Source organism: Bacillus rossius, chromosome 1, assembly GCF_032445375.1.
Source record: "Bacillus rossius redtenbacheri isolate Brsri chromosome 1, Brsri_v3, whole genome shotgun sequence".
Taxonomy (NCBI): Eukaryota; Metazoa; Arthropoda; class Insecta; order Phasmatodea; family Bacillidae; genus Bacillus; species Bacillus rossius.
Window position 1 is genome coordinate 123110053 of NC_086330.1, and position 27990 is coordinate 123138042.

The 27990-nt window shown below is 36.5% G+C and overlaps 1 protein-coding gene across 3 annotated transcripts in view; it reads right to left on the bottom strand.

Moving 5' to 3' along the window:
• LOC134544482 (serine-protein kinase ATM) overlaps nt 1–27990 on the bottom strand; it is a 207318-nt gene that overhangs the window by 20700 nt on the left and 158628 nt on the right. For all 3 annotated transcript variants that reach the window (XM_063388481.1, XM_063388480.1, XM_063388482.1), the window contains exons 35-42: nt 27026–27989; nt 25795–25995; nt 22133–22359; nt 17742–17866; nt 17406–17544; nt 15585–15698; nt 4292–4398; nt 3269–3385 (exon numbers count right to left, since the gene is read on the bottom strand). In XM_063388481.1, the coding sequence (XP_063244551.1) occupies nt 3269–3385; nt 4292–4398; nt 15585–15698; nt 17406–17544; nt 17742–17866; nt 22133–22359; nt 25795–25995; nt 27026–27989 (1994 nt within the window). The remainder of the gene's footprint in view (nt 1–3268; nt 3386–4291; nt 4399–15584; nt 15699–17405; nt 17545–17741; nt 17867–22132; nt 22360–25794; nt 25996–27025; nt 27990) is intronic.

Sequence of the window (27990 nt, forward strand, 5' to 3'; positions counted from 1 at the left end):
TGGTCCAGCTCGTCACATACTGATCATCTAAGCCTGGATAATTATTGTATGATATGATTTTTATGATAGCTTAAACACTCTACTTTTACATTATTATTGGACTATATAATTTTATTATTGCTTTCAAATGAGGTATTGGTGACAATCAATTTTAAACCACATAAAACCATGGGACAATAATGGCAGTAGACAAATAAAAACACACTATGTAGTTATGTTGTTTGGAAAACTGCAAATAATTTTTAATAACTTTATCCCTCACTGTTAGACAAATATCCCACATAAATAATTTCAACTTTAGTACAACAATCAGGCAGTTTGGGTTTCAGAATAAAAACTGTAGCAGTGGTAGATTAGCTTAACAGATCATCCTTAAATTCGTAAATTTCCGGAGGTATGTAGGGCACACACATAAACCAAAAGTTTGTTAGTCCTGATAGATTTTATGTCACCAAATATTTTCACCACTTGAAAGTTTTATTTTAACTGGTTAGTCTATTTATAATGCGCCGGCTAGCTAGTTCAGGGTGAGCAGATAACTTTAAAAACAAGACACCTGGGGTTAGACGAGATAATGAAGTTTGTAATAAATTTAAAAAAATTATGTTTATAAAAATTATGTCACGAATTTCTATTAAGTTCTTTAGGGTTCATTTGTCTATAGGGTCATAAAAATCAGATGTGTGTTTTGGGTAGCAGTGACAATTAGGGAAATTAACAAGCGCCACAATGGCGTGACTTACGGTATTGGCGACAATCACAATTTCTATCCACAATTAAATAAAATTTTACATATTTCCCTAAAACATTTTCTACACACGTAGCTTTGCATACCTACTTGTGTCATAAATACACACAATCCTATTTACTTTCAATTGTTATATTTATTTAACAAACTATATTGGCTTTAACTTTGAGCGTCCTTCGGTCTTCAAAAAGTCCCCAACATTCTTTCGATCGTTGCCAGTCCGTTCAGAAACGTCCATATGGCGATTCCTATTGGCCCGAATCGTAAGATTTAAACTTTAAGTCCAAAACAATTACACACAATTACAACAACAACCTAAATATTAAATGTTTTTCATTATTCATTGTTATTAAATGTTGTAATAAAAAAATAAGTTTTTAAATGTATTGTTGCAAACAACTCGGTACACAGAGTCATAGAGAGCATTCACAAAGATAAATGTTTTCTGTTTATAATCAAATAACATTGACACTCGATACTGTTTTGTAATGATTCACAATATTAAATTTAATGTTTGCAAATGTAAATATAAACAAACAATCTGGGCCTATGTTTCGGCACAACACTGATGACATTATTATTTTTAATTTCTACATTGCTTTCCATTGTATTTTAAATACTATTTATTGTCCACAATATTATTACATTTTGGATGAAAGCGCTGAAACCCCAACCACCGATCGAATCAAAACCAAAGTACTGATACAACACAATTAGTTATAAAATAGATTTAATAACTAAATTATGTACAAATTTATATTGAAGTTTGTGATACGATATGAAGGTAATTTTAATTTTATGTAGTAAAGGTATAAATGGTTCATTGGATTTTGCTAATTCATTTGAATAGATTGTGAAAGCAACTGGCAACCTGTTTAAAACTAAATTGAAGAGAATTTATGCTGTTAAATTTTAAGTCTTATGTTAGAACAGATCCTATTTGTGATTCAAATGGTATGGAATTGTTATTCTGAGTGAAAGTAATTTACTGTTCCCAGATTTACGGTAAATTTAGTGCAACCACACTAATAACATTCCTACATACTAACATAGCTACTGCCATAATAAGAGAAAACACCAAAGTTTGCATGTACTATTAATTTAGTTAACCTGGTTGCAGTTTTATGCATGATGAAAGATTTTGTTGTTGTATTTGTCACTACATATTGGTTCATTTACTGGTAATAGTAATATATTCTGATTTGTAATTTTTTGGTATTGTATCCCAATTCCATTCTCATAAAAACTTAGGTTCTACGCTGCTTATTATTTTTTTTTTTATTTTGCCATCATCCTTGGAGGTTAGAGTTGATTGAAATTGAAGAATTTATTTTATTTTATCGCGTAATTCTGACGTAAGACATGCCTATTATAATTATTTTGTTATAAAAAATAAAAATAAAAAATTATGTATACTATCTATATCACAATGGTTAAATAATATATGAGTGTCATATTTGTAGAACACCACACTATCTCTACAATTTAAAAGAATTTATTTGAATATAAACTATGACACAGAAATCTCCGGTTAAAATACAAAATTAGCCTAGAACTAAAAACCAAAACATCTTGACTCAAGTTATTAGCAACCATAATCTTTAACCTTGAAGAAGTTTTAACTGTTTTGTAAATGGCACTTTGACATCTCAAGCTCTGAATGCCATCTGAGGGCCTGGCCATGCGGATACCTTGAGAGTGTCAGGGAAGTGTCTGTGAGGCAGGATGATACGTGTGACACTACTGGTGCTTCTAGCGCTGTATCTCCTCCAAGCACTAGGCTCTGAACTAGCGTGCACGGGGCAACTATGAGATGTGAGTGGTATCCATAACATTGCATGGCGATAAAGGTGTAATGCAAGTCTATCTCTATTGGGAGTTTTATGCCTAAAAATTATTCTGAAAATACAGTTTAAAAACAAAATATAGAAACAACTACTCATCCACTCTCGTCGTATCCTTAAAGGCTTTTCAAATAGAGACACCACTCTGGTATCTTGAACATTTTTTACATTACATGTTATACCCAGGTATACCCAGATAGGCAGAGCTCTTATGAAGCTCAGTATAGTACACTAGCAACTCACAAAGTTATAAAGCAACTGTTTCACAATCAAAAAAACAAATAAATAGGACTTGAACACCATATCCTTACATCTAACGCTAAGCATTCAGTTATGATGGCATTTTGACACATTATATTTGTTAAAAAAATGATTTTATTTACATAAATAATCAATTCGTAAAGACAAGGGGAAATATTCTGTGGAATATATTACAACATACGTTTTAAAAATTCTAACTAAATAAGAAGATATAAAGCCGCATGTACAGCGATGGAAAGTTTAGGAATGAAGTTTACATAAAATATAAGCTATTAACTGATACAGAATGGCGACTCATGTTTATATTTAGTGTAACAAACTTTGAACAAATTGTTTTCCATAACAAAATTTGTGGGTGAATTTTCTGATAAAAATAGCTGAAATTAAAACAAGTTAGAAACATTCAAGGCATCACCTTGTAAGTGCGTATCAAAAGTTTCCTCTTCTTTGTTTCTTTATTACTGTTCAGTAAGGCATTCATGATTGTGAAGACCTGCTGCATCACGGCATCTTGACGCAAGTCATCCTTACCCTGGAAAAAAAAAAAAAAAAAAAAAAAAAAAAAAAAAAAAAAAAAAAAACATTTACACAAAATGCAAATGTGTGAGTAAAACAATTTGGGGACATTCGTGAAAACAAAAAAAAAAGTTTTTCAAGTCATCCAGAATTGTTTAAACCTTAAGTATGCACATAATGCACATTAGCACACAATGCACACCCCAATCCACTTAAAAAATAACTGTTTATGAACAGGCCCACTGAGGGGAATCCCATGGTCCGAATATCAGGAGGCCTGGTTGCGGTTCAGTATTCTTTTTATGGCTGAATTTAACATGACAATAGGATAAAAATCACAAGTCTATTGATAATAGAATTCATTGGAATTTTAAAAGTAATGTAGATCATGTTTACAGTTATGGCCACGCAATCATTTGCAGTCTCGAGATTTTTTTTAAATTGTAGGCATCAAGCATTATTGATGATCTAATCTACAACAGATACATTACAATCTTCTCAATGCAACAAGGTCACCTGCTGATACTTGCAGTAGCCACAATTCTACACTCCACCTGGATGTTACAATTCTTCAACAGCAGGAATGGTCTGGGTTCTATGGACACGATCACTATAGCAAGCCAGGCTTGACACGTATTAAAATGTGAGTATGGATTGGAGTAGAACACATAATTTATATGCATTGCAGTACTTGGTATATGCACATTGCAGTACCTGACAATTAGGTAACCTTGCAGCACAATAAACACAGAGAGCCTGTGTTTTGCCGACTGCAGGCATTCTGCTCTGCCATGAAGGATATATGTTTTACATTAATAAAAATATCTCCCAAATAACATGTGTATAAACTGTATACATTTATTAATAAACAGCTGCAATGATGTCTACTTAAAAAAAAAAATGTTACTAGCAAGTAACTAACCTTAATAAGTAAAGGTCTTTTCACACCATCAGTGCCAATGCAAAATATCTTCTTGGGAACATTTATGCCACCAACAGTTGTAAATGTCTTTTCAAAACATTTTATTCCTGCAACCAACAATATTATGGAATCATCATCCTCTGAGATGCCGGTAAAACAAAATGAAGCACATCCAACAAGCAACTCTGGGGTGCAACAATCAAAATAACAATGCAAAATATAATTTTGGTTTAATGTCTCAATGAGGTCATTAGAGATGGTTAAAATTAACATCACAGTTTAAGGAAACTTGGAAAGTAACAGGCCATGGTATGCATTTAAGATCCATTCCAGAATCTGCTGAGGTCACTGGACCAGCGAATTGGCTGTATGAGGTCCCTGAACCAGCAAGAAGGCTGTATGAGATTCTTGGACCAGTGAGAAATCTGTCTGAGCTCCCTGGACCCTTCAAAGCACTGTGCTGAAATCCATGGAACAGCAAAATGATCGTCTGAGGTCCCTGTACCAACGAGACAGCCGTATGAGGCCCCGAACCAAAGGAGAAGGCCAGCTGAGGTCCTTTTACCAGCAAGAGTCGAAATCTAAGGTTCCTAATTCAGCAAGATGGCTGTCTAAGGTTTCTGGACCAGCACCAGTCCCTGCACCAGTGATAGATCTGTGATGAAATCCCTTGACCAGCAAGACTGCTGTTTGAGGTCCCTGAAGCCAGCAAGAGAGCTGTATTAATTCCCTCAACCAGCATGACTGCCATCTCTGTGGTTCAGTAACTTCAGATGGTCATCTCATTGGTCCAGGGACCTCATACATCCCTCTCACTGGTCTAAGAGCATCAGACAGTAGACTTTAGATCACACTCTCGCTGGTCCAAGAACCATAGCACGACCCTATATCAGGTCCAAAGACTTCAGACGGCTCTCTCACTGGTCCAGGGCCTCAGATGGTCATCTCACTGGTCTTGGAAGCTCTGTTCAGTATCATCATTGGTGATGTGTCAGATCTACTTTTTTCTCGGTAATCAGTTCTAAGTTAACCTCCAAACAATTTCCAGCCATACCAAAGATTCTGTTTACAAAATATTAATTAAATTATGTAAAAATATAATAAAAACTAATATGGCAGTAGCAACATATCTAAGCAATTCAATTACAAGTTATGTAGGTATGTATTATATCAGGGTTCCCACGCTCCTTGAAAGTCCTTGAAAAGTGCTTGAAATGGTTTGAAGTAATCAAGGGCCCTTAAAAGTGCTTGAAAAAACATTTAGGTGCTTAAAAGTGCTTGATAAAAATTTTACGCTGTTTACAAGAGTTATAGGTAATTACGTTGCATTTATTTGGGACAAGTTAAAAGTGGGGCACCGCAATTTAATTTTACGATATTTATGGTACGTTCTAATATTTTCACATAGATTAATGCCCTGTTTTTCGACGGCATACGATAAGATATCTTCTATGTACTATTTTTACCGGCAGTTATGGTGTCATCAATGTTTTTGTTCTGATAAAAGTTCGGTATAATGTTAAACTCAGCCAGTTTGAAATGTTTTTGTTCCTCAGATAAGCTTTTATCTTTCTGTTTGTAAGTAATAGACAGAGAAAAAAAAATTCTGCACGTGTTCAAAATATACGTACTAAAATTTTCATAATATTTGGGTCCTTGAAATTTTTGAAAAAGTCCTTGAATGTGCTCGATAAGTGCTTGAATTTTTTTAGCTAAAAGGAGTGGGAACCATGTATATTGGGCAAGAATGTAACTTCAATATAATAAGGGTTTATTAAAAGAGGATATACACACTTGATTTTTTTTAATTTTTTTTATAGTAAAAGTGATGTAGGATGGCTGTAAAAGTGGTAGGAGATACCTACAGTTCATAAGTAGTAGCCAACTATCAAACATGGTAGTCATGGGTGTATATCTGGGGAGTGGCCAGAGGGACATACCCACCCACCCCCCCCCCTCCCATGAAATTAAGAAACCTCTCACCGAGGGAGCCTGCTTCCGCTTGCAAAAGCATGACTGTGAAACATGTTTGATGTCAAATCTATGTTTTATGGAAAACTTTCTGTATTTTTAAAGTTTTCTGCTTATTGCAATGTAGGCAAAAATATGGACAGAATATAACATACAAGCATCCTATCCAGAAATTACTTGTGTCATTTAACCTCGCTTGCAAAACTGTTGGGCCGCGTGGGCCCCCTACTGAATCCTACAGATTTTTGCCCCTGAAGGTAGTTAATTTTTAAGTTAAGATTTTTAAAAGAACATTGAGCCTGTGTTATTTTTCTATAGTCTACTTTCAGTTGTAATGATCATCCCCGTCTCCAATTGAAAAGATGGACAAAAATGGGTCGGGATCTTATCACAAAGAACTCTTGTTTAGTTTGGACACCAGGGTGGCTACAGAATGGTATAAATTAATTTCCCTAACTTTTCCCACCTGAATGTAAGGTTTTCCCTGACACAAATAGATTTGAAAAAAAAAAAAAAACACATTTTATGCTTGCTTGAAATAAATTACAATTAGTGGTTGTGTGTGCTTTCACGGCTACTCAATACCTATACAAGTTACCTAAAAATTAAATTACTGCAATACCTCAACTGGGCAGGATTGGAAAAGAATTTTTTATATTATGACTTCTATGGCATACTAAAGTAATGGCCATAATGTGGAAATTAAATGTACAAACTTCATTGTAGGAATAATTCATAGATCATAAAAAATGCAAAATATATTTACAAAACAACAACACCGGAATGTTAAAATTACAACCACACTGTGGAAAAAAAAGTTATATAAATAAAAACATCAATTAACTTGTGGATTTCAGACACAAAAAGTTCACAAGTTTTATACCACATACAAGTTTTAAACCACCATTTTTCACTTAAATTTCCCTGCTCCAGGACAAAAACATTTGACACACACAAAAATAAATGTACAGAGACATTTAACATTTAAAATATTAAAAACCACACAACAATATCAGTATCAATTACGTCTTGGAAATTTGTTCAATTCTGTCTTCAATCATTCCAATTTCTCTTTGGGCATCTTCCATCAGTTTTAACTTTTTAGCCTTTAGTTCCTTGACCTCTTGTGCTGCATGTCTCCTTCTATCTGCTTCTTCTTTCTCTAATTTGTCCTCTTTGCGACGTCTTTCTTTGTCTTCCTGAAATCTTGCCCGGGCATTGCGAGCTGCATGGATGAGGGATTTCGTTATTGGGACATTTGCAACACCACCAAATGAACTAACAGCATCATATGTTGTTTGCCTTGCTACCAATGTCTGCTCTCTCATATTTTCTATTATGCAGTCTTCATTTACAGAAAATCCTCGTTCCACCTGCGCATTTCCGTGAGACAGTATCATAACCATCTTCATTACTTCTGTTATATTCTGCATTTTTCCATATCAAATATTTTCCACCAGAAGTGATCCACTCTTTCATTCACCCTACAAAACTCCTTCATTTCATTATTCACACCAGGTTTTGAGCTGCAAACAGAAAATTTCAGAGGTGACCGTTCTGTCAATTTTTTTGCTACTTTTATCAGGCCCTTCCTACAGTCCTCACAAAAAGTCAAAATATATATTTCAGCTAATGTGCTCTTCCCCAATTCCTTTTGGGTTGCATAACCTATCTTAACTTGTTTAGCAGTAAGTAGGTTTTCCTTATTATCCAAGTCAAGCGAAACAACTGAACACTTTGTAAGAACATCAGGTTTCACAATACGATCCAAGATATTATGCAGAATCAGTGTGAGAGCAGAATATAGGAAAGGTGCCATAGGCACATCAGTTTGAAATTCTTTCATGAAAGACTCTAGATCTGATGCCACTGTGCGGAAAAATGCTAGCTTAGCAGGCAGTAATGAGTCACGTACTGCCTTACAAACTATTGTATAGCTATGCGATTTAGGGGCAATTTTTTCTTTTTCGACACCACTTACAAACTTAGAGATGTGCGGTAGAATGTCAATCGCCCTCTGTGCAATCTTGCTGCTTTCGAGCCACCTAACTTCACAAAACTTCATGGGAAACACTGTGGATGATGAAAGTCTTGTGTATATTGCCCGCCGAGAAGAAGTATCTTTGAAAAGATAGTACAAGGATCTCAAAAAGGCAATAATATCCCACCCCGTTTCTTTAATGCCTGCCTTAAATGCACAATGCATTGTGTGAAGTCCACAACTTCCAATGTCAAGAAGAACAGGACTAAGGTCATCTTTCTTTAAATCCTTTCTTAAATCTTGCAAAAACCTGAAATTGACATTGGGTCCATCCATTGAGACTTGAATGATTTTTAACAAGTCAATGTTGAGCGATGAGAGAGATTTAACAAAAGCATTCAGCAGATCTGAAGATTTTGCGTGACCTAGAAAAGCTGAAGTTAAATAGCGAGCACATACTTCATTCTTCTAAGAATCCCAGAAACGAATGGTGATATCCATTTGTTGTTTCTGAGACACCTTATTCAAGGACTCATCAAATCCAATAACTACATTCTTGCATGCATGGAGTGTTTCAAGGAGCATGTTTCTGAAATATGGTTCTAATCCATGAAGGATTACGTATGCCATCTTATCACGCTGCATTTGCATTTTTGCTGCAATGTCACTGTCGTGAAACATTATTGGAAACAAAGAAACATCTTTGGCAGCAGACCTTAATGACTTGTGAGTCATGACACTTTGTAGGCACCACAAAACTTCTGCCTTTGTAATACTCTCACCCAACACAAAACTTTTAAGTGCACGACTGTGATTAGAACTGACTTGCACTGATGAAACAGCAGGTAGAGCAACTGAGACTTTAATATTTTCACTGCTTGTGCACAACTGGGGAAGAATAGTGCTCGATGAAGTGCTGGGTAAATTTATGCCGGAACTACTTGTAAGCACACTTGCTAATGCAGAAGTTGCTTTAACACCACTTGCTGACGCAGCAGTTGCTCCAACAAAACTTGTTGATGTAGGAGTCGCTTCAACATGTGGAGAAAAATACCTGGTTAGGGACACTGTTGAGTGTCCACTGGAAGCTGCCTTCATGTGCTTACTGCTGGCAAGATGGCTTGTAATCGCACGCCTACCCATGTTGCTGAGAGAAAAGGTGTACCGACATAGTGAACATCCAGCACGGAATGGATCCTTATCATCTTCATATAACCAGGCAAATTTTTCATCATTGAGCCAGTCTTTTTGGAACCTTGTGCGTTTGTTCGGCATGCTTCACGTCCTGAAAAAAGAGTGCAATGCTTAGTGCCCATTTACTGAATTCCAGTACTTCATATCCAATAAATTTATATATATATATATATATATATATATATATATATATGTATGTATGTATGTGTGTGTGTGCGTGTGTGTATGTGTGTGTGTGTGTGTGTGTGTGTCTGTGTGTACAGTGAGCACCATTAATTTTGAAGAAAATTCAGATGGGAAAAGAATTTTTGAATAATATTGCACTAACATTTAGAGGCACCTGTCAATTATGTAACATATGTATACAATGTGGGGATGCTGATATACTTGTAAATAATTTTATTAAATCACTCTGCCCTTAATGTCCACGGATCTTTATTCAGCTTACATTCCACGATGTAGCAAATGAAAAAAAAATCATGGGCTGAACGACTGTACTTCTCTACCGGACACCGAGCAGCTGGAGTGAAGTGGTAGGGTGTAGTGGCAGCAATAACGAGATAAGATACACGAGAAGGGACGAGAATGGAAATACAGGAGGGGTGAGGTAGGAAGACAAGGAACGAGTGTGTTGAGGGCGCAAGAGAGGAAAGATGGGATGGGAAGCATTCGTGAAAACAAAGCAAGGTCTATTTTCCTTCCCTTGTCCATGTCACACGCATAAAAAAAGGGACCAAGTTTGGTTGCGTTAAAAGAAATAGATAATCACAACGTATGTTGAGTTGGCAACGAGAAATTAAAAGTTTTACTGAAAATGCACTTAACAGTAAATTAAGAGACGACGTGCTACCGTACATTTTTTAAAACAGTATTTTTTACAGCAACGAAACTTCTTACATATCTTTTTGCAATATTAATTCATTCCCAAGTCATCTGACCGCCGAAATATAGTTAATATAATATAAAGAAACAGCTACTTTTACCGTGGGATGTCGCTAACAATGCACTTAACGCACAGTAAATTACGAGGCGGCGTGCTAGGCTTATTAAATCGGTAATTTTTACAGCAACGAAACTTTGTACATATCGTTTTGCAATATTAATTCATTCCCAAGTCATCTGACCACCGAAATATAGTTAATATAAAATAAAGAAACAGCTACTTTTACCGTGGGATGTCGCTGAAAATGCATTTAACGCACAGCGTGCTAGGAATTTGAATTGGAAATTTTGAATATTCGCAGAACTCTACACACCGATACACGAGTCACTAAAATTACACGTATACGTGACTTCCATCCAATCGCATCATATAAATACCACTGTCATGGAAACTGAGAGCCAAGAAAAATTATAAATGTTTATGAAGTTCTTAACTGATATATATTGAAACATGAAACAGTTAAACTGTAAACACAACAGATCTGCATCCCTGCCAGCTCACACTTGCGTCCGTCAGGGAAGACTGTTATAAACATGCAAAATAACCAAACAAAAGAAACCCAAATACTTACCACGAAAATTATTCTTCGCTTTTGATTCGTTGGCACGGAAACGTTAAAAAAATGTGACATTCGCTATACCGTGCTGGACTGATAATAAATTCTACTCCTCCTTTGTGCGTGTGTTCTCACTTCTCAAACAACAGACACTGACTTCGGCTGCGCGCGGCAAGTGTGCTTGCTCGGGCGACCACAAACACCCCTTCCCCCCTCCATCTTTACTAACACAGGCCAAAGGATCCTTCGAAACCCTTGCCCCTTGTCAAAGTCAAGTTGACAAATTACTTCTGCCTTTTTGTTGCTTTCATGGCTTAAGAGGCCACTCCAGTGTTTCAGGGGCACTACGCAACCCGCGTTAACCTCATTAGATTCAATGCTATTTTCATTTTGCTTATAACTAATTAACTAATATAGATTTCGAAATTATGCTTGCTTGATATGTAAGACAATGATGCTCTTATCAAAGCCCCTTTCTTCAAAAACGTGCATAAATTATGGTTTTATTCTAATCTTTACTAATATGCATAAGTGTATTGTCTAGGTTTGAACCATAATTTATGCACATTTTTGAAGAAAGGGGCTCTGATAAGAGCATTGTTGTCTTACATATCAAGCAAGCATCGTTTCGAAATCTATAATAGTTATTAAGTTATAAGCAAAATGAAAATAGCATTGAATCTTATGAGGTTAACGCGGGTTGCGTAGTGCCCCTGAAACACTGGAGTGGCCTCTTAAGGCAAAAGTAAATTAGCCTTTTTGTAAAAAAATATTTTTTGGTGAATACAATTTTTTTCCCTGACTATTCCCTGACCTTTCCAGGCTAGTAAAATTCCCTGACTATTCCCGGTTTTCCTGGTTTTCCCGCCCTGTCGCCACCATGGACACGCCTGGGCAGGCTAGGCCAAGGGTGTGAAGGAGGGAGACTGTTGCTGCCCTGCCAGCAATTTTCAAACTTTTACAAACTTTTAAATACACTTGTCACACGGGGCTTAACGTGAATTTAGAAAGATGTATGTGTTACTAGTCCCTCTACAACAGCGTTTTATGAGTATTTATGGAAGTATACTATACTTTCATAAGGAAAGGTTTAGCTGTTAAGCTTTCCTTGTTGCAGGGGTCAATTATATTCCCTCTTTCCAGTGCCGGTTAATGTGCTGAGAACCAGCGAAACCGAGAACGGACCAACCCATCAGTAATCATCATTTGGTTCATCTGTTTGTCACTTGTGTTGTCCAAGTTTGGTTTTTGACTTAATTTAATATTACTGTTATAATTGTACGTCATCGTCAGCTCAGTGTGCTTTTCTGTGCTGTGAAAATTTTTTCCTGACTAATTCCTTCCACAGAATTCTGTGTACAGTCTATGCATTTAAATTTTGACATTGGCTGATTTTTGCCTTTTTTTCCTTGTGCGTATTTGCATATTCATTTTTTTGTCCATTTTTGAGGTTTATTTATGACATACAGTGTAACCAGCAATGACATATGTCAAAAAAAATATTTAAAATTAAAATTGCTGATTGATAGCAAATATAGACATCCTATTAAAACAATTCAATTAGTTACAAATACACCAGATACCGTTTACAATAATCTTAACATTGTGGAGAAATCTCTACACAGAAAAATTTTTTAATTTTTATTTTTTATTTAACTACAATCATAGTATTTACATATTTTACTCGTAAGGTATTTTGTCTTTGCAAAATGATAATTCTTGGTAGTGTAATGTATTACTGTATTAGCATTGTTATGTTAGGATTTTATTAGCATGAAAAAAAAAAAAACTACGGACTTAAAGCTTTTGGTTTCGAACAGAGGGTCTTGGTTTAGCATTTGACATAAGCGGAAGCGTTTTGTCGTGAACGAACGTCACTACAACCATATATACAATTGAACTACTAAGAAACAACTGTCTATGAAGAGACAGAAATTATAATTAAGCATTGTGTGTTTCTGGAAGTTATATTTATTTGTGTACGTGCAAGAATATATGTGGGAAAATGAACTTTGGGTCACAATAAGTGAACTATTTTAACTGAAGTCAATCAGAACCGTTGTGAGTAGTCTCCATTAACTGCACTGGAAGTGTTAACCAGTTACATGAACTATATTTTCACAAACATGACTACTGGTTTCGTGTAATATTTGAAATTTCAAGATCAATACGGACCACGTTGAAACACAGCTGTTATGGGTTTGCTATAAGATTTAAGAACTGACTTTGACTAGTAAACAATTGGAGGACGGTGTTACTTCGGTGAATTGTCGACAGCCTCAGAACAGAGTTCTGGAGCCGGAGTGGTCTATCGCTGCTGTAGAAAGGTTTCGGCACTCCGAGAGTCATCGTGCCCTTCGGCGGATTCCAATCCTATCACCGTGGTGGTGTGGGGAAGGACCCATATCACAGTCAACGCTAGAAGAGAACTATTATTTCTTAATGTAGGAAATATGCTGAACCCTGATTGTAAATGTGGTATGCAAATAAGGTATATTTTGTTATATTGCTATTTGTGTAGGGTTATAATTAGTGGTGCACCGATGCGGATACCGATGAATCGTAATCAGCGATTATGGGTACTTACCGATTAATCGTAATCGGCGACTATCTTAACGATTACTTTGCCGATTATCTACGTCCCGGCGTAATTAAGTAGGTTTTTACCGTGTAATATTTTGTTACACATTTTAGGACGAAATACGGTAATATTCGTATATATTAAAAAATTCATCTAACTCCGTCATATCAAGATTACAGATATTTCGTTAAGTTTAATAAATCTCATTGCCTCGAACAATAAAAAATACATTTTTCCTATACGTTTATTTACGTTTTGTCTTTTGTTCTGTCTTTTGTTTAGTGGCCTTGTACATTACCTATAGCCAGAGACGTAAAATAGATGGCACGCAAACAAAATACCACAAGCAGTTGCAGTGAATTCTATGAGAATCGATCTTTTCGAGTCGTAGTAGCGGTTCAAAATCGTGGTCCCGATACATTTCAGAGTTTATCACTGTGTTTTACAAACTCGTTATGGGCGTCTTTGGTAACATTATCCGTTGTTGTGTTATTTGTATGTGACGTGAAAAGTGAAAAAGTATTTATAATTTTATACATTCAGTCAACATTAATAAAATCACGTGTGCTAGAATTGGTTTTGGGTCATTTTTATATAATTTTAGTGAGATGGCGACTAGGGAGAAAAAAGTGAAGTGTGGAAACATTTTTCTATAAACTCAAGTGAACAAAATATAGCAACATGTTTACATTGTTAACCGGTAATTTCTCGATGCAACCTTATGTGATAGTCGATAATAATGCTAGTTTTCCGCAACAAAAACTTACCCACTGTAAATAACAATTATTAAACTGTAGTTCAAGTTGTTTACAATAACAAATATAAATAGAAGTTAATTTAATTTACACTTTGCAATGACTTAATAGTGTATTTTATATATTTTTATACTGTTGTTATAACTGTATTCTCAATTTTACCTAATCTTGTTATTAAATTCACATGGGAATAAAAATTTTTGTGTGCATTATTACACTTAAAAAAATTTGTTTATACAATCGGTAACTGAATCGGTATCTGCCGATTATTGCTCTCATAATCGGTAATCGAATCGGTAATCGGTAAAGTCATATCGGTGCACCACTAGTTATAATGTGTTGTGTGTAATTTTAAGTAGTGAGTTCATTAGTTAACATTCACATGAAGTATTATTTTAGTTTCTGTTTTAATTCTTCATAATAGATTATCATTTGTTTTAGAGCCTATTTAAGTGCTTTGATTCAACCTTGCATTTTTTCCCATATACTCAGAGGATACCGGAATTAACTATTCTTGTAACGTTATTATTGAATAACGTCTTTATTGACTTTGCTAAGCAGAGTAATTTTTGGAATGTTGATATTCAAGTGTTTGAAGTAGAAGATTTTGTAGACTCTTAACTGATATTTAACGTAAAGTTTTCAACACTCTTGTATACGTAACTGTCTAATCAATTGCACTACTACAATAGTTTAGAATTTGAATGTTAGCTATATTTAACCAATTTATAATCCCATATTTTAAATAAGTAATTTATAACTAAATTTTCTTTTGCATACAATAATGTCTAGTTCTGTGCAGACTGAAATATAAAATCATAAATCAGTTGTTTTCTGAACTAAATATGTTAACTTCATTTCCTTCTGATTAAAGTAATTATGTTAATACTAAATAATTTCAAGGGTCTGCAATGGCGCCCAATTTCCGATAACGTGATTATTACTTTGAGTCACTGACGAGATTAACATTTCTCTGTGTGTTTAGCAGGTATCACTATATCTTAATCGAGACATAGTTTACTTACACTGCTACTTCTCACTTGTAGAGGTTAAATGCACACTTTTGTGAGAGAGACTCTAAAACATATTTTTTTTTTTAACAAACAGCTTGCCACTTAGCCATTATTTAAATTTACACAACAAGCCATTATTTACATTTATTCTTAAATAACTTTTAGCATATCTATTGTTTTGAGCGATAACATAACACAAGTGTGAGAAAAAAAGTAAGCAGCTTGATTAAGAAAATGACATAACAAATGCACAAATAATGACTAAGTTTAAAATTACACAACCACAACTCAATACGCACCTGTGATATCTTCGTAACATCCATTCTTCTTCACTGGCAGCAAGATAGATGGTACTAACACATGGTCAAAGTTTCTTATCTTCTTCAGTGTTTCTGGCACAGGAAAGCTTTTTGCTATAAAAATAATACATTTCTCATTATAGTTTTACAATTACATATATAATATGCTCACATAGGCATACCTGCCAACTTTTTGAAACTCCCATCAGTAAAACTTCTAGAATTTATAAAATTTGGCGTAAATCATGTGCTGCAGTTACTAAGTACTGGTAACCAATATCAATTTCTCGACTTTCCCATAACCCTATATTCGACCCAACAAAATCTTATGCAAAACTACTCTAAAAAGATATTTTCTAGTGCTGTTGTAATAATATTTAAAAAAATTAGCACAACAATGTTAACATATACACAAAAACTTACACTGAGAACAATAAACAAAACATGAAGGTGGTCTTACCTTAAAAAAAAATGTTGGACTGATAGATAAATGATTCATGAATTTTATGTGTAAAAAAAATTAATCTGTAGTGTTCTGTTTCATATGTAATGATGATGAAGTGGCCTTTTTTGCTGCTTGCAAGAAAACACTGCTGAAATTTTGCTGATAACATGTCCAGACCTCTTGCATTTGAGAACAGAGATTGACTGGAGTGTTTCTCTTGACATAAATGACATAAATTCTGTTTTTTTTTTACCAAGCTAAAAATATGTTTGCATTCCGCATTACTGTGTGGTATACTTGAAAATGGAAAGCATTACCCTTGATATTCTGTCATATTAACAAACCCCCTCAAATCCTTGTGTATGTGATAACTCTGCCCATTTCACATCAATCGACACATCTTTATCCAAACAGCCGAAATGTCATCAATCGGCACATTTGTAAATTGTTTAAGTTCATCTATTGCCAAATCAATAGTTTCCTCTTTTTTCACAGGTAAGATAATGGGGAACAATTTCACAAAGTAATGCACAGAGGAAAATTGTCCATTTTCAAATCCCTTCAATCGTGCCATTTCTGCATGTTTTAAAACTTCACTCTTAAAAGGAAACTTATTAATCATGTAATCACATGCAGTAATGAAATATTTCCTTACTGAGCTGTAAAACACATGTTTCTCTTTGCTTTCGAGCACATTTATTAAAATTGTTGCGTGACTTCCTAGTTTTTGTTGTTCTTATATTTCTTGACGTGTCCTATACCATTTGTGCAAATGTCTGTATGGTCAGATGGACTAAAAAAAATAATATAAATAGATGGAAAACACTGTGAAACTAGTAAAATATATTTAATTACTCGTCCAATTAAAACTTTTCGGAATACTTCTACGCAATTATTTACCGCTTGCTACGTTCCACCATGTTTGAAAACTAGAGCTGAGTGGTGCTTGTTTTCCAAACGGACAAGTAACTTAATTTTTGATTTATCGGAAAGAGCCAATGAGAACTACGATGTCAAGAACAAAGATGCCCTTTTTGTTTGGTATCCACGTCCATGCTTGTTGTCTCTCTCATACAGACCTCGTCTTTACAAACTTTAAATTACCCGTTCAGCAAATTTCTAAATTTATTAAAAACGTTTTGAAATCCGTAAAAAAAAAATCTAGGCTCTGTAAAACCGTAAAACGCCTCTATCTGTTAATATTTACGGACAATCCGTAAAAGTTGGAAGGTATGCACAGGTATTACCTGGATTATGATGTACTCGAAACACTGCAGCTATGAACGTTATTTATTCCATTTGATGGTCTGGTCAGCTGACAAGTCAGCATTGCCCCCTAATGTATGCTTAAGGTGCAAACACTACAGCAAACTTACCACCAGAAGTTTTTGGAACCATGTGATACGCCAAGCTGACCAGTGCCTCGGATAGTTTCCTCATCTGCTCCAGGATCGGAGCAATGTTCGGCACACCACCGAGACGTTGCACTAAAAGCTGCGCTCCCAGTACTCGAGGCTAGGGAAAACCACAGCACAATTAGAACTTCATTAGCTTTTCACTGCAAAAGTATTTCATCCAAATTGGTCTCCTGTAAGATTTTTGCAACTGACAAAGTGTGACAAGGAATTACAGTGTAAATTGTACATGATGGCCCAAAGGGAAGTTACTCTTGGGTTCAGCAGGGTTCCAGTAAGTCCCAGAGAGTTACTTACCTCTTTGTTCCTGCTCACAGTAGGTTTGGCACCATCAGCATCATGGTATTTTTGGTCAAGGTACAAGTTGGAGATTGCAAGTAGAACTGGCAACGTGTGGTGGGGATGATCTACTGCACACCTCTCTGTTGGCAAACAAATGTCACACATTTCTACAACAGAAAATGTCCCACAGATGTAATGATTACAACAACGCTGATAAAAACCAAACACACTCTATGAGCCACCCCACAGTAACTCGGTTATTGGTAATTTTGTCCTTTTCAAGATTATATATGTACTTTAATTTCAACATGCATATAATTGTAAGTGCATACTTTTAATAATATTTCATTCTCTTAATATTCTAAAGACCAATTTCCTTGCTCCTATGGTCATATTTTCCTTTTAAAAAACGTTTTCCTGTATTTGGTGTTTATTGCATTATGAATAACTGCAAGAGGGCTATCATGAAGACTTTTTAAGGAAGACAAGGACTTAGTTTGGTGAGACGTATGCTGTAGGTGGACAAAAAGTTAAAAGTAAATAAAAATCCCTGGATTAACTAGGAATTTATTAAATATTTGCATGTATTTTAACCATCATTTATCTTTAGCAAATACCTTATTAAAATGATAAGAAGTGATTAGAATCTGATAAAGATGAAACATAACATGCAAAGGAATTACACTAGGCGCAATATAACTCCGAGCTTGAGCTACGTCACACATGAGGAGTAGGGACTGCAACACGTGTGGGGGGTCGGGTGGATGAGGAGGGGGTATAAGCAGATACGGCGACCTTTCACAGCAGGTAGAGAAAAGCAGAAAACATTGACCACTTACCACTGACGTTCCAAGCACTACCTCAGTTCTTCAACGCCACTGACTGTTCCATCCGAAGAGTTTGATGTGTAAACGTCACTGCTGCCACTGTTTGCATCACCTAACTGAACAATCACTTTATCAATTTCAATGTCAAAACGCACATCCTTATCCCAGTATTCGTTCTCGAGTGTCTTGACGTGATTGCAAATAGGTATCCAATCATCTGGACCCATTCGGTTAAATATCTCCTTGCAAAGTTTTTTTACATTTGCCAAATTGCAAGTACCATTTCTTGAAGCGACTTCTCCTTTAACTTTAGCCCATATGCCTTCTATCGGATTCAAATCCGGATGATAAGGGGCAGACGAAGTAATGTGTGGCCACTATTTACCAATAGTCTGTCTGCCGAGTAGGTACTGCACTTGCGAAGGTTTGTGCTTCTTTATGAGGTTATACAAGTTTGGTTTGAGCATGTCGCTAGTAAAGGAAATATTCTCCTTACTTAACCACTGCTGCATTTCCAATTTTGTCGAGCTGGAGGTAGGCGTTTTATTTATTTTTACATTGTGATAGGGAGCATTATCTATCACAACACACTGTTTGGTGGAAGATTTGGTATTAATTGTTTGGTGAGCCATTTTTCATAATTATCTTTATTCATGTTTTTGTGATAATCCCATGTTGCCTGGTGCGACTTCCACATTGCAAAAGCATTTAGGATAAAACCTTTTTCGCCACCTGCGTGAATCATTATTAATCTTTGACCCTTCGCGACAGGCACTAGTAAACCATTTGAGGACATGTCATTCCACATTTTATTTTTTACATGAAATGACAATATGTACGACTCATCCTGTATATAATTGTGCGTTCATCGTTTCTATATTGATGCATACTCTTGAGATATTCTATACGTTTTTTCCGAATATCTGATTTTTCTATTAAAAGTAAGCGCTGCGATTTGGTTTTCTGCCACCTGAATCCTAGCTTCTTCAAAGTCGTCCTTAAGGTTATATTGCTACCTTGGTAATTTATGTCATTCTTTAGTTTACGTCGTACAGTTTCGACAGTCGGCACACGTTTTTCAAGTAAGTAAAAATTGTACACAGTACGTCGTACCACAGCTTCATCAAAGGTGTCAAGTTTGTGTTTACATGTTTTCTTTCGCTTCTTGTTGGGCGTCTCGAAAGATGTTCCTTCACCAGCTTCATTCCTCTTAGCCTCCCTTTTAAATGTTTGTACAGTCGTGCGAGACACACCCATCGCCTTAGCTGTTCTCAGTTGTGCTTTCTCTAGTGAAATGGAGGGTTCCTGCAATCATGCTTCATTTTCCATAAACTGCAGAACGTTAGACGATTTCCCGCGCCTGCGAATGCAGTTTTTTACTCTTAACTTTTGACAACACTGGAGACATTTTATATATAAAGTTGTACTTTACTTAAGTACTGCACTACATATGCAACACTGGCTCTGAACAAAAGTGATACACTACATGCACACAAACCTCAGATCCAAACTGTAAACGAAAACGTTTAGTAAGTACCACGAATGTGTTAACGAACGTATTCGTCGGATTTCACCGAAGGACTAAGTTTTCACTCTGTGCAGTAGCGTGTAGCCCCTGTTATCAAGTTACGCATTATCACTCGATGCCGCGCCACGTCTGCCTTCTCCAATGTCGTGACTCACATACACACATTGATTTTCTAACCGTCACCCAGGCTCGGAATTATGTTGCGTCTACTGTATCATGATAAAGTTGCAGGAAAAGGCCTCAACAATAATGACAAGAAACTGAAATAATCAATGCGGCGTGTGAGACAAAACATAATGATATAAAGATACTTGGAATTAGTGATGTGTCAACAAATCTAGAAGTCAAGATGAATAAAGGTACCAGTATTAAATATATTTCCTATCAAAAGATACCTAAAACCAATTTAACTTCAAGAAAATTTTTGCCTGTCTGTCTGCTTGTACAAAATGATTTTACTCAAAAAAATTGTGTATGTTATTGAATTGAAATTCAACACATTTTAGACAGTACCATCAGGATTAATTAAGTCTTTATTTTACTGTGATATCTCAAACAGTTCCAAAGATACAATTAATTATACTTCCATAAAGCATTACAAAATACTAAAATAGAGTTATAACTTCATTGCATCCTATTTTTACATATACTGCATGTTTGTGTGCTAATAAATGCATTATTTTAAAATATTTTATCTCATGTTGTACTGAAGTGAACATGGAATAAATAATAACTGTCCTACTTTCCTATCCAAATAAACTGTGTGAATTATTCTGTCGATGTGAACAAAGTCCCAAGCACACTAGGTATTAAATAATGTAATTTAAACATCATAAAGTACACAAAAGTAGTTGTTGATTCCTGAACTGAGGGTCACCTAAGTACATAACTTGCTGTGAGTAAAGACTCTGGGATATAATCATGTTGAGGAATTGTTGTTCCTCGGTGGGGATAAAATGAACACAATAAAATAATGAGCAAATCCATAACTATATCATAATATGTTAAAGCATTTGTTATAATTTAAGTGTTCTTAAGAATGCTTAGTTTAGGTTCAATCTCACAAGTAACGTTGGTTATTTCATTTTCTTGCCGTTACTACGTCTGTGCAAATATACTAGTTTTTTGATGCGAAGTGAATGTCAAATTGAATGTTTAAAATATATGTGAAGTCAAATTGAATTGCAAATATTGTTCTCGGGAAATCAGTATTATACTTATTTTATAAAATACAGGAAAGTAAAAAAAAAATAATTGTTAAACATTTTTAATATTTGAACTGATTGTGATTAACCAATTGGGTGCTACATATAATATCATTCTATAAAACTATAAAATAACCATGTATAATATTAATATTGAGCATTCGTAAAATCAAAGGGAGAACCTTCTCTTGATATTTTAAGTAACCAACCTTATTCAAGCAAAACATATACAACACAAAAAGAACTATATATTTTTATGAACAACAAATGTGAATCTTCACATCAGATGCAAAGCTCTGCATCACAAAATAAAATAAAATGAATAGCAAATTTCCTGGCCAAGTCATATTAAAAAGAGCTTTGATTGATTCTTTTTGTCAAAGTTTCGCACAGACCTAGTCATTACCATTCTTTGGGGGCTTTTCCTGTTAAAAACACAATAACTCTTTTGAATTTTATAATTTGTCTCAAAATTTCCCAATAGATATTTAGTAAATATTATGTATTAGCAGTAAAAAGTTACACAACTGCTCATAAATTTTGATCACTTCCACTATCTTTCACAGTTTGGAAATAATGTTTTTTAAATACCAGGTAAAATCTTGTGATCCATCAACAAATTCAAGAGAGCTATCAGAATAAATAGGTATACAAGAAAATGAAAAAAACCAACTTGGCGTAAGAGAACAAACCGTAAGTTTCATTTCTCCAGACCCAAAATGAATTTTTGCACTCTTAAGTAACACAAGTGAACTGAGCTCATTTCAATAAAATAAAATCTATATTTTTCACAACGGAAGAAAAATATAGTGAAAAAGAAAAAGTTTACACGGACACATGACGTACCTAGCACACTGTGAACTGAAGAAACAAAGGGGTTGTTGATATCATCGCTGAGGCGTGCTGCCAGCTGAGGCAGCAGCAAAAGAAACTTGTAGCTGGGAATGTGAGGCAGTCTTTTACTCAGAGTGCTAACCACCTCAGCATTCTCCGAGTTCTGGAGCCACAGGGAGGCAATGCGGAACACGAGCAGATTGTACTTGTCCCCGTACTCCAAGCTGAGACAGTAGTGCCTGCAACACACCACCCAGCACAAGCACTTCAGAACAGTCAAACAAAGGTAAAAGGTCTTTACTCCAGCGTGTCCAGGGCCACTGCCATACCAGATTAGTAGGGACAAGATTTTATAGTTTAATTTTTAGGTCAGTTTCATTTTTTTGAAAAAGAGATTTCGATGATATTGTTTAATTTTTATACACTGATGAAAATAGTGTACTATTCAACAAATATGAAACTAAAATATTTCTTAATTCTTATTTCAGAAAATGATGATGCATATTGCAAACTGATTTAATGTTTTTAGTTATACAGTTCCATGTGAAATGGTGTATTAACTTGCATTCCGGTGTTTATGTTGTAATGACATGCATTGCGGTGTTATTTCGGTTTTATCGTAACTCACCCTATAATTTTGTCCCTACGAATTAACAATTTTTATGTTTTATTGAAAGTCTACATAGTTTTAATGGGAATACCAAATGAGAAATGAGAAATGTGAAATATAATCCATAAAAAATCAAGAAAAACTGTACTGATGTAAAAACCGACAGTAACGATAAACTCGGAGCAAACTAAAAACGTGGGCAGCATGGTAATAAAACCTGGTAGGCAAGGTCAACAGCCAGATTTCACCCAATAAAATATGTACATGAGTGGCTCGATTGGTACCGGATTACAGAATGTGCCGAATCTACGAATGCTGGATTAAAGACATTCGCTATACATCATTTGCCATCTACCATACAACAGAAGAAACTAAGATAAGATAACTAAGCCCAAACTTTGCAGGTTAATCAAATAAAGTAATATCTTTCCTTGCTTAAAGTCATGACTGCTAGCCAACCCAAGAATGATGCAGCATCTACCACAGACCACCCAAAGTCAGACGTCATGTTCTAATGTAATCTGAAGAATGCTAGATAGTTAGATACCATAAGTAACAAAGAGAGACTACAGCTTTAAGGATGAGAGCAATCATTTCCAACCACAGAAATGATCTCTCTTTCAATACTATATTATTAGAAACCTTGTTTTAAAATATCTTGCTTGCTATCCTTTACCCTCATAAAATTAACCCTAACTTGATTTTTGACATCCTGTTGGCAGCCAAGTGCTTTTATCAGAAACTTGGAATTCCTACAACCTCGAGTGGTCTTTAATAACTGGCTGCAGGGCACGAGCAAAAACGGAGTAGATACTTGCTCCCTCTTAAAGTATCCTTTGTCCTAAAGGATCCTCAAAAAGTGCATCTCAAAGGACGTCCGAAATTTTTGCTGACCTTCCGAATAGTTACAAAGATCTTTTACAAAATTGCCTATGCAGCCTTTAATAAAAGGATGAGTCACCCATCCTTTCGTGCATTCTGATGGCTTTTTAAGGGGTTTGTGTTGCTAACTTTTAGTAAAAATGTAACAACTGTTGCTACAACATTTTATGTTTATCCATCACTCTCAAATGATTAACTTTGAACTTTGTTGATGCACCAGGTTGTGTTAGTGGCAAAATAATTTTGATAATCTTTCAGTGCTAGTTTCTTACTGAATGCAACCTTAAAATTAAAAGATCATTTGGTTAAGGCTGCATTGGTAAAGGACACATCCTTACTATTGGGAACAGCAACACTGTATGGCCAACATCCAGCCTCTGTGATCTTCCCTTAAGGATCTTGTCTTTTAAAAATGTTATTTTTTTCGTCTTTGCTTTTATTTATCGGCTATTCCTACAATTTTCCCTCGATACCTCCCTTGCATCTGTTATTGTGCAACAAATATTTTCAACAGCTATTCACCAAATGTAATATCATGGGTTAGAGGCACTGCTCAAGTCTTTGTAATTAACATTACTTGTGTGATATTTTACACCTGCAACAGAACCTGGATCCCCATGGTGAGAGGCTATTGGTCTGGCCACCCAACCACCGTGTTCGCTCCAGTGGAGGGGGCAGCAGTGCGTAAAAAAAAAACACCTTGCCATTCCGACCCTCCTCCCCCCAGCTCTCTGCTGCGTGGCCATTCCACTAGACAAGCACTGTTACCAATTCAGCCCGTGGAAAGCTCATAAATCTTCAGTGTCAACTCCATGGCAAAGCAGAGGTCTGTTGGAAGAAATACAAAGAGTACGGGTTTAACAGCCATCCCTAACCTGCTTTGCTGAAGCTGGTAGATGTTCAATGCTCTCAGCAAAGTAATGTACAGTAAATAGCAAAGATCCTAGGAGCCAGCTACACTCTTCATCCGATGCAAAGCACCGGCCTCCTACGGTTCACTACACGCACTTGTATGAGATACTTGTCGGCCTGGCAACTGTTCCAGAGAGGACAAAAACCATGCACTGTTTTCATAACCTCAATCTTGAGAATAGTTAAACCAGAGAAGAGCACAACCTGCTACCATCACAGCAAACCAGACAAAACAGTTACAAAACCCACACATTATGTGGCACTCTTCTGGACCACTGATGGCCTTGTGCATCACACAGAAATGACATCCTCAACCTTTTGATCACAACAAATTATGTTTAACAGAATGTGGATAAGCATTTAATTCCTGCTTTTTTTATTTAATAAACACACTAGATATAATATTGAAAGTCAAATATAAATAAAAATTTAACACTTTACTTTGGACATACAGTATGCCACTGCATAATTAAACTGTATGTCATAGACAAAAACCTGAAGAATGCACAAAGAAAGATATAAACAAACATGCAGAAAACAAGCCAAAATCAACAGATGTCAAATGTTAAATACATACACAGCACAGAGAATTCCATGTAAGGAATGAGTCACAACAATATCACAGCCTGTACGAACACAGTGGGCTGACAATGACAAGCCAGTTGTAAAAAAAAACCCAGTAAATACAGACAAACATCAAACATTGAACAACACAGTGTCAGAGAAACACAGTGATGAAATTAAACAGATATTCTGATCACACAATAATTAAAACACAGACGAAAACAGAAGTCTTCAAAAGACAAAACAGTTGTGAAGTTTTGGGAACTGAGATCTGTTCCTGTCATCGGGCACAGACTGCGTTTGTCTGCATGTACTGTTCTTTTTGCAACTGTCTCATCGTCAGCCCACTGTGTTCGTCTCTGCTGTGATGTTGTTCTGACCAATTCCTTCCACAATGAATTCTCTGTGCTGTCTATGAATTTAACATTTGACATCATCTGATTTTGGCTGATTTTCTATGTGATTGTGTGTTCATTTTTCTTTGTCCGTTCTTTAGGTTTTCTCTGCGACATACAGTGTGAACCTGCAATGGTGTATGTCCAACATTATGTTTTAAATCAGTCTTTCCTATTGAAAGTACGTATTATCAAACAATATATATAAATAAACAGCCTTGTAAAGCTCTTGATGATATTCTTACTATATACCTATTGCTGAAAAATCATTATTTCCCGGTAATATTTTTGAAGTCGTTCGTGAAACTTACTTGGCTGCAAGTAGAAGGTACATTTCTTTCTCCTGTAACACACTTGATATTTCCTGCCGGTCAATAACAGACTGTTTGCTCAGCACTGCAGCAGCTTGTTTGCTTGCCTTGTTACCGGGCGCTTTAGCCAGCTCTTGCGCCATCTGCACCGACTCTGTGATTCCCTTCTGTTTGGCTTCAAACTCAGGTGATGAGAGATACCTGGACAGAAAAAAAAAATGCATTTGGTGAAATCATTACTTGAATTACTATCCAATGAACAAAAAAGCATGGTGGGGGACGGATCTATAAAAAGGGGGGGGGGGGGGGGGATCTGCTCCAAGTGCCGGGCTAAACGGCGCACAGGCTGGGCAGACAAACTCTTTATTGGATCTGGAATGTACATAGGGATTAGGTAAAACAAAAGTAAAAGTAAGATTATTTTCTGTATTTTGTCAATTTTTCAATATTGTAATTTTAACCCAATTAAAACTTTTTTTTTCTTATTGTTTGGTTTTCAGAACTTTGAACGCTGTATTATTTCCATAAAAACAGTTCTATGTGCAATAAAACTTACACTCAAGTACACTGGGTTTGACCAAAATTAACATAAAAATTTCACAAATAATAAACACAGATGCAAAAATTAAAACCTTGGTACATTTACAGCTGTTGGGAAATTATGGTGGGGGGGGGGGGGGGGGGGAGAGTATGGGAGAAGGTGAGGGAAGGGAGGTTGATTACAATTCTACACTGCACGAACAAAATTCTAGATCCATTCTGGAATAGTATTGCTGTACCTAGACTGTAAGCAGGATTGCACAACTGATATACTACTGGTATTAACAAACATTTGAAATACTCTCAAGATAAATTTTGGATTTGCCTTTTTACAATGTTTATTCAAGTTTTAAATTATGTAATTTCATAAATGTCTGTAAGGACCCAAATTTAGGTTTTTAATTTAAGAGCTATTCCAAAGCATCTTGTAATGTGAAACATAGGCAACACCTAACACCTATGTGTTAACTTTTAATTTAACACATAGACATAGGTGACCAAAAAATTCATCCTATTACAAAAAAATTTTTTAAACTCATCGGGTTGATGATTCAGATTTTAGAAGAATAATAAAATGTCAAGCAGCTAAGTAGAAATGTAATTTTGTAGATTTTGTAAATATTTTCTATTGATCACATGATTAAAATACCACAATAAAACTGACAACATACTTCTAGTACATGTACTTCACCTGGTTAGATGTTGGTACTGGAAATCGGCGAAACGTGCCAGAGATGCGCAAGTCTCAAGACGCACTGCCATCGTGTCACTGGTCATCTCAAGATTCTCTATAAGGTCCAGCGCAGAAACAAAGTTCTGATGGATGACAACTTTGGGATTCTCGGACTTGGTCTGGAGCATCCAGTTGCCGTGTATCCCGAGCGCGGTGGCCAAGAGGAGCTGGTGCCCGGCGCTGCCCACCGGTTCCCGCCGGAGCCGCCCGAGCAGACTGCGGAGCATGCACACGGCCATCTCCGTGCTCCCGCGCAGCCACAGCACCTGTGCCTCCTCCAGCCTAATGCGGGCCACTTGCTCCCAGCTCCTGTCGGGCACGCACGCCAGCCAGCTCAGGCAGGCTGAAGCCGTCTGCGGCCACTTCTCCTCACGGGCCAGGGCCGCCATCTTCAGCTGGGTGTCCACAAACATGTCCAACAGCCTGTTCTTGGCATCGCCCTCCGCTCTGTCGCAGGCCAAACTGATCACGGTGGCCCTTTGGGAGAGTATCGGCTCCACGAACTCAAACTCCCCGGGACTTTGCTTGTCTTGTTGATTCCACGCCTGCAAGACGCAATCCAGGCCCTCCACGGTCACGGCTTCGAAATCTCCCAGCTCTCGCAGTGCCTGCAGCTGCGACAGCACGGGGTAGATGTTCTTGACGCTCTCCAGGCTCACTTTCCCCAGCTCCCCCACCGCGCAGCGACGAGCGCACTTCCTCGCGATGGCAGAGGACACCGCGTCTCCCTCTGACATCGCCTGCAGGGCAGCGTACCGGTGGCCTTCGTACATGTCTTCGAGACAAGGCCCCAGGTCCCACCGCCTCAGCCTCCAGCCGCACTCGTAGCGCAAGTCCGTCAGACCTTCACTCTCATCGCCGCTGGCACAGACGTGGTTCAGCAGATGGTAAGAGCCCAGCCGGCACAAGGCCAGGGCAAGACC